The sequence below is a fragment of the Anser brachyrhynchus genome (assembly GCF_964034855.1).
Source record: "Anser brachyrhynchus genome assembly, chromosome: 4".
Lineage (NCBI taxonomy): Eukaryota > Metazoa > Chordata > Aves > Anseriformes > Anatidae > Anser > Anser brachyrhynchus.
Genome location: NC_137698.1, coordinates 39,227,283 through 39,235,336, shown reverse-complemented (window position 1 = coordinate 39,235,336; position 8,054 = coordinate 39,227,283). Strand labels below are relative to the sequence as shown.

At 39.6% G+C, this 8,054-nt stretch overlaps 1 protein-coding gene across 1 annotated transcript in view; it reads right to left on the bottom strand.

Annotated features, from left to right (window-relative positions):
* Positions 1-268: 268 nt before the first annotated feature.
* The window catches only part of SLC7A11 (solute carrier family 7 member 11), a 62,780-nt gene continuing 54,994 nt past the window's right edge, over positions 269-8,054 (bottom strand). The window contains exon 12 of the mRNA XM_080590261.1: positions 269-2,764. Within this exon, the coding sequence (XP_080446387.1) occupies positions 2,697-2,764 (68 nt within the window). The 3' untranslated portion in view covers positions 269-2,696. The remainder of the gene's footprint in view (positions 2,765-8,054) is intronic.

The window sequence follows — 8,054 nt, the reverse complement described above, 5'->3', positions numbered from 1 at the left end:
ATTAAAATTCTTCGCAGAAGCAGCCTCATTGGTATCATCACCTCAAGCCCTAATAAGAAAAAAATATATAAAATTTATCCATTATTCTAGAATAATTTCCTTTATGACAGTGAAGACAATACTTTGAAAAGCCTTAAAAAATAACTCAATGCCTTTAAAAAACATTTGTTACCTATTTTCACTCCTTTTGTGATGATGTGCATTGCTTCCAGGAGTAATAAAAGTCCTTAATACTGACTTTTATAACACAATGGAAATCTGATTTTGTATTTTGTATTGTGATTGTATGTGCTAAAGAAACTGAAACAAATTAGAATCCATGTGCGTTTTCAAAAAATTAGTTTTTTATTTTGCAGTTTTGTTTTGTTTTTTTCCTAAAATATACAACTTCACAATCAATGAGTCATAGGATCTCCCTTGGGACAAATTAACCCCTTACATGAACACAAACTTAGTAAAATACAGTCAGACTTCAGAAACATTTCTAAACTTTAAAGCCCATGATGGCTAAAAAAAACAAAGAAAAAGAAAAGTAACATTCAGTTATACTTACAGAGCCCATTTATTTCTACACGTTAACACTGGCTATGTCTAAATTTTCAAGTAATATGGCACAATAGGAGTGAATAGGTGGAATCGACCAGGTGGTGCTGAAGACCTGCTGTTCAGAGCACCAGTGTTGAGGAGGTTTCACTCTGGTGAGATCCCACGCGTTCCACATTGGGTAGTGAGGAGCGCGTTAGGCATGCTCCTGGAGGGCGTCATGCCATTTGTTTCATCAGAGAGAAATGCAGTTTGTGTGCTGGAGATGCTCCACAATGACGCAGGCCAAAGCATGGGGAACTTGGATTGGCAGGAGATGGCCTCAGAAGCACGCTTCTGACCCATATGTAAATACTAATTAAATACATGCACTGTCAACAGAAAAATCTAGCTCAAAACATTTGCCTAAGAGAAGTTTCAAATAACACTTTAAGTTACCATAAACAGAAAACATTTAAAGTAAAAATAGTTTGCAAAGTCTTAAATTACCACTCTTCCAAATAATCGATTATTCCCATTTCCCTGCTTCTAGGAAATTCCACCATAGGAATACAAGAAAGAAAACCATTTAAGAATTTTAAGATATTTTACTGTACACCCTTAAAATGGTAGATGTTCTGTAAATATACAACATATATACAACACACAGTCTCCCTTTACTGTAGTGGTCTGGCTATTAGTTGTGCTTTCCTCCCAGTTTAGGAAGTCTAATGCTGCTCAGTTTCATGTATGTTTTCATGAAACATATGACTTGCTAATAGCAAACAGCTCAAAAAGTAGTGCATTCAATATTTAAGCATTATATTCTTAACATAGTGATAACAAACCTTAGTCTTAAGGTTGAGTAGTCTTTGATTAACATAAAACTGAATTTCTAAGCGTTAAAAAAATTCCTTATCTAAAACTACTTTTAAAAAAGGGTAAAACTTCAGCTCATATTTGAGCCAACTCTCAGCTCAAACATCATTCTGCAGGTGAAATTTCAATTTAGTTTGATTTTATCAGTTTTGATAGCTTTTCTCTGTTTCAGCTGAGATAAAACCAGAAAGATGTCAGAGCACCTGTTCCTTGGTGCTTCAAAGCCCAGTTAATTGGAGTGTGCTTGAATAAAAAACCCACAGATTAGGTGTGTACCCTACTCAAATCAACAAATCTGTTGTAGCTTGCCTTATACCTTATTTGTAAAACAGTATTGCATTTATTGCTGTCTCTATACAAAATTCCCACTGATTATAAAACCAGTGACCATTATTCATCTGCTGCCCATAAACAATCATATAAAACTTTAAAATTGTGTATGCCTGACTGATAACTGCAGGTCCATATACTTCCAGATAGAAAATATTCATACAGCAATGGAGGTCACATTCAAATACCTGACCGATTTGAAGGTGATTACTCAGTTGCTGTATTTCCTGTACATATGTACACAAAGAAACATCGGTAAAAATAGTCATAATTTCCAGACTGGTAGAAACTTTAACACATATGAAATTACTGCCTCCAGGCTAAAATCTGTCAGTCTCACTGGTAGAAATACTAATCCTCAGAAGATGCTCTTTTATGCTATGTTATAACAACCCTGGAATGAAGTAACCTTGAACTTGCCACCACAAAGGCGGTAGAAACCACTGTATTTCTGCCTCAATGTGCTGGTGCTCCCAGCAAGACAAAAATAAAATAGGGTCAGACAGAGTGACTGGAAGAACTTTGTTAAGTGATACTCAGCAGCTTTATCTCAACCTTTCTGGGTGAGAGGTAGGTTCCTTGGGACAGCAAGTAGGATACATTCTTCACAGTACACCTGACTGTTACTTAAACAATGCTTAAACATGTTTTCAGTGGCAATGCAACAAAAACCTTAGTTTGAAGAACCTGTTTTGTTAAAATATGACACTAACAAAAGAAATAGGAAAGAGATGGGTTCCCTCATAGCATAAGTTCTTGCTCTCTACATATAAACTGACCATATAAAAAAAAATTGCAACGTCATAAAATACAGTGCTGGTAACTGACTCGCTCAGTATCCATCTCAGCTGTGACTTGTTCCTCCAGTTTGCAGAACATTAGGAAGGGGAAGAAATCTCCCTACCCTCTTCCTCAGGTTGAAATGAAACACCAAGCCAAAAGCTGCATTTTCAGGTAGATTAAGATCATGATTTCTGGTCCTCCTCTGACGGGACGACTTCCAAGAGGATTTGCAATGTTTCAGTTACATTATCTGCAAAGATAAAAACATACACATGGGAGATTTTGGGGTGGCAGGAGAAGGGGAGAAGCAGCCAGGAAAATTATCTTAGCTGATACACAACCTGCTTCCACATACTGTTCACAAGTTATATATATCTGGCGCATGTATCATTTAAATGTCTGACTTAATTTTTTGTCTTTTTAACTGTTTTCTTTGCCTCTGATCCAAGGATATGTATATACAGTAATAGTGGAAGGGTATAAAAGTATAAACTTGTTCAATAAATGTATGCATGTATTTTAAAAACATCTTAAAGCACGACTACTCTCCACAACTGCTTAGTTTTAACAAAGTCATAATGTTGAAATACAACTCTGAAAGGCTTCGAACAAGTCAATTCTGCTGTGCCAAGATCTGCCTACCAAAAAAAAAAAGGAAAAAAAAGAAAAGAGAAAATGATTACAATGCTTCACAGGTCTAAGGCTGTCACACACAGGAAGCAACTTTATGCTCTTTGTCACTTTGGACATGTATTTCCACTTTGTGTTTTTGATGGTTTTCTTTTTAGAGAACCAATTCATAAATGGCACAGTTAATTTACATATTGAATAGTAAAAGAGCATTCTTTTACCTCTCCTTTTGCTTGTCACTTCTTTTTTTTTTTTCTTCTAAGTAACCTATTTTCATAGAATCACAGAACGGTTTGGATTGGAAGGGACCTTAAAGCCCACCTAGTTCCAACCCTTGGCAGGGATGCTAATCACTGGACCAGGTTGCTCAGGGCCTCATCCAGCCTTACCTTGAACACCTCCAGGGATGGGGCATCCACAGCCTCTCTGGGCAGCCTGTGCCAGTGCCTCACCACCCTCTGAGTGAAGAATTTCCTCCTAAGATCTAATCTAAATATCCCCTATTTTGTTATAAAACCATTCTCCCTTTTCCTATCATTATCTGCCCAAGCAAAAAGTTGCTCTCCATCCATTTTATAAACCCCCTTTAAGTATTGAAAAGCTGCCATAAGGTCACCCCAGAGCCTTCTCTTCCTCAGGCTGAACATCCCCATCTCTCTCAGCCTTTCTTCATAGCAGGAATTATTGTAAGAGAAAGTTATGGTTTTCCTTGTCTAGCACTACGTGTCAGCATCTACACTAGCGCAGAGTGAGGAAGGTAAAACAGTGCAACTCTCAGAAGACATGAACCAGAACTACTTCCCTACTCTCCTGTCTAACAGCCTCTACCATCTCCTGCTCGTCTCTCTGGAGGTCACCAGTTCAGTGCAAAGCCAGGCTGCCCTTAGACTACAAACTGATGGGGTCAGAGAGGCTGAGAGTCAACAGGGACTGCATTTTCCTCCCATCTCCCTCCCCTGCCCGCAGCGGGGACTTCAGATCTGGGCTGAGCAGAGCTGGGGTGAAGGGCAGGAGGAAAGTCAGCAGCAGAAAGCCAGCAGGGGCTCGCCCGGCTGTCCCACCCCTCCCAGGTTTGAAGACGAGCAAAGGAATAAGAAGAAAAAGAGATTTTCTCTCAAGCTGAGCTATGGTGTAACAGTTCTTGGAAAAAGGGCACGGCAGCAGAGGGAGAGCTCAGGCATCTCAAGAGCCGGCTGCGATTTTAATATCCTGTCCAACTAACAGGGCCGAGCCCCCTGCAGCAAGACCTTGCCCTCGCCGCGGCAGGAGGCAGCTGCCACTCTCCCATCTCCACGCAGTAGTTCTGCTCTGCACTGCGATGAAACACGAGCAAAGCAAACAGAACAGCAATCAGACAAGTTTGGGGGGCTGGCTTGCTTGTTTGGCTGTTTTTTTCTGGTTGCGGTATACACAGGATAAGACAGTGTAAGGAGTACTTTTTTCCAAAAAAAACATTTCTATCTGTTGTCAGTCAGTACCTCTATATTGTGTGCTTTGAGGAGCACCTTCCCGTTTGTAATGAGTCAACTTAACATATCATGAGAGTAAAGACACCATTTGTTTCTACTTTCAACCCTAATTTTCCCTTTGAAGAGTAGAATTCACTGTAAATAAGGCCCAGGGGACAACCTTTACAAAAGAAAAAGCCTGATCCAGTAGCTCTATAAGCACCACATAAAGCTTGGGAAAGAAAGCAGTAATTTACTGCACACATATAAGACTGCACATAAAATCTGCGGCAGCATAATGCTGGGAAAACTTTCTGTGGATCGCAACATCACAAACTCAATAAAGAATAAAATTCAATTCCAAATTCTCCCAAATTCAATCCACTGTAAAGAAATAAAGATTTTTAAACCATGAATCTAAGGCTAGGTTTTCAACTGAGAAGTCCAAATGGAAGAGTCCTGGTGCTGGTGCTCCACCCTTTTACACACTCATCTGCCTTGAAGGGTTTGCTGGACTTGACTTTTTTCATTTTCACATTAGTTCTACAAAAAGCAAGCAAGCAGAGGTCAAATGAAGCCTGCACTAGCTGAAAATGATTTGTCCCAGCACATTTGGCACTACAGCAAAATTCCTTTGGAAAAGAACAAAATGTTATTCTCACTACAAAATACCACCCAGACCCTATTAACCTCACAAACTGAGAAGTAATCTTTTGTTCAATATAGTAATTTGTTAAGGAGAATGGGCAAAGTAAATACCATTAAGGACAGTCAAAATGTGCTTATCCAAAGAACAAAGATGTTCAGCCTTGGAGAGGATTTCCTGGGGAGCTCTAATACTGCAACCGGCCCGAAATCCCCTTCATGAGTGTACTTATCTTCAGGTTGGGTCTTTGAGCCCACCACTCCTTCCAGCTGCTCAACATCCCGCTCCTCTGATCCTTACAAAACCTATCCTTCATACCCAGACAAGTCTTAGCAGGGCTGATCTGTACCCATGTGGTTTTGAACCGTGTTCCAAATCGTGCTGGGGTAGCTGAACAAGTCAGGCGCACCCTGACAAGGCGACTCTGCAAATGGGCAGAGAGGGAACCGTGCCACGGGCAGCCTGGGCATAGCCTAGCCGGCAGGACGCTGCCTTCAGACTAACCTGCTCTGACCTCCTCCCCTGCGGCACTACAAAAAATGCTCTGCTGAAGTCTAAGTACTTTGGATCTATCGCATTTTCAATCTGTCTAGAAAAATTCTTCACAAAGAAAGTTACCCAGTCAGTCTGGCAAAAATCTACTTTTGGTAAATTACAATGCCATTTTTTCATGTTGTCTGTTCACACCATGTCTGGAATTACTCTTCCATGCCTAAACTCATCTAATGCATATTGTTTCAAGGCTGGAATAACAGGCTTGCAGCTGCCCCATGACTTTTCCTTCCTGTATCTCACAGAGGTACCTTAAGTGAATTCAGCCTCATTCAGTGCCTTTGAAAAATGCTCTCAGACTATACAGCGGAGCACCCTTAACTCTCCAGAAATAATGTCAGTTTAATAATGACCCATGCAGAATGTTTATTGCTCACTCTGAGGAAAAAATATATATTTTTTTTATTTATCAAGTAAATCTCCACTCCACCCCAAAACTGTCAACATCGCTTTTCTGTCATTACTGTTGTTATTTTGGGAATAATAATTGCAGAGCGAACAAGCTGTTTCACCCACCGACAGGCATCCGCTGCCTTCCCCCGTGAGCCAGCACTCTGTGTCCGTGCACATTACACAGGCACCAGGCCTTCTTTCCAGGAGGAGAATTTTGTGCTATCTGAAAAGCTAGATTTACCTTCGTTGTCACAGCTGGCAGAGTGAGCTTCACATATACCCAGTCTACCTTAAAAAGAACATTTTTCCTCTCACCTAAGTAATGTGGTTCAACACTGGCATCCTGTGGCCACAGACTCAAGTAACTGTATTCCAAAACCTCTGAGACACCGCAGAAAATGCTAAAAATCTCCTGGGTTTGATAAGGAGAATTTCCTAGACCCTAAATGTCAATTTGTCTGAGAAATTACAAACAGATAAATAACAACAATTTAATAGAATGTCTTTTTGACATGTCTCTTTTCATTTGCGCTGGAAATTTCTACCCATTCCCAGGATATTTCATGCAATTTACAACTTTATGGATATAAAAATAAATAGACTAGAATTTCCTAGCCTTAAACTAACATCTTTTTCTGTAAAAATGTTCTGCCCTATTGTCTACGGACTTCCCAGCATGAATTGACAGAGAAACTCACAGATCTTACAACAAGCAGGATATAAATACATATACCTTATATTTATATATATATATATATAAACACATATAACAGGTTAGCGTATAATATATTCATAAATATTCAAATATTCTTTTATTGTGAGAATCTCATTTTAAATCATCCCCTAATACTGCAGCACAAAAGACAATACACATTTTCAATTCAGAACCTATACTATATAACAGCATGTACACTTAGTATATATATATAATAAGCTATTTTTAGTTGAAAATTTTCAGGGGTTGAATTTTTGTTTTGCAGCAGAGATTTTCTTTCAGTTTTGTTTAACAGACTATTTGCTACTCCTCGAATATTTTGCCTCTGTTATTACATTCTTTAAAAATTACCTGCATTTTGGTAACCTCTTAGCATGTTGAGTAACAAAAAAAAGAAAAGAAGAATGGGGGTGCTACAATAAACTACAATGCTTTCTTTCTAATTGAAATGCTCCAAGTAACCCTACTCCAACACATCAGAACTTTCACAAATGCTTTTATAAACTTCGAGAAATGGCATAAAAATGATTCTCAGTGTATTCCAGGTGTGAAATACCACAGCCAAATCACTTGGAAGTTGTTTTTCACAAAGCACTGAAATGATTTCCACAGAGGTGCATCAGGTATGATATATTTTGCCATCGGTTTGTTGGAACTCATCACTAAGGACAGTACATCCCCATCAAACATGACCAAGCCTGTCCCATTCTACATATTCCTCAGTGGTCTACACACATGTGGTACCGCCAGGGCCCATTCTGTCCATCCTAGTCTCTCATCACAATAGTGACATTTAAATTTCCAAACCAATTCTCTTAGGAGTGAAATACTTTCTTGAGTGTTACAGAGGGGAAGGAGATCAGTGATTTAAAAGGAATCAGACGGGGTGGGAGGGAAGAAGGGATCGAGGGGAGAGGCATCCAGGTATTTGAAGTCAAATCTCTTTAGCTGAAGAATAGGCTTGCTGTAAACATCTCTGTTTAGTTAGCTGACACTGATTTTAACTGGCAGACCAGCGCTATAGCATGCACCAGAAAGAAACTTGCGTTGTCATGCCCCGAGCAGAGCAGCCAAGGGGATCGATAAAAAGGATTTCACAACACTGGGAGCACTGAGAAATTCCCGGAGTCAGGATGGAGGAGGGGAGCCCCACAGT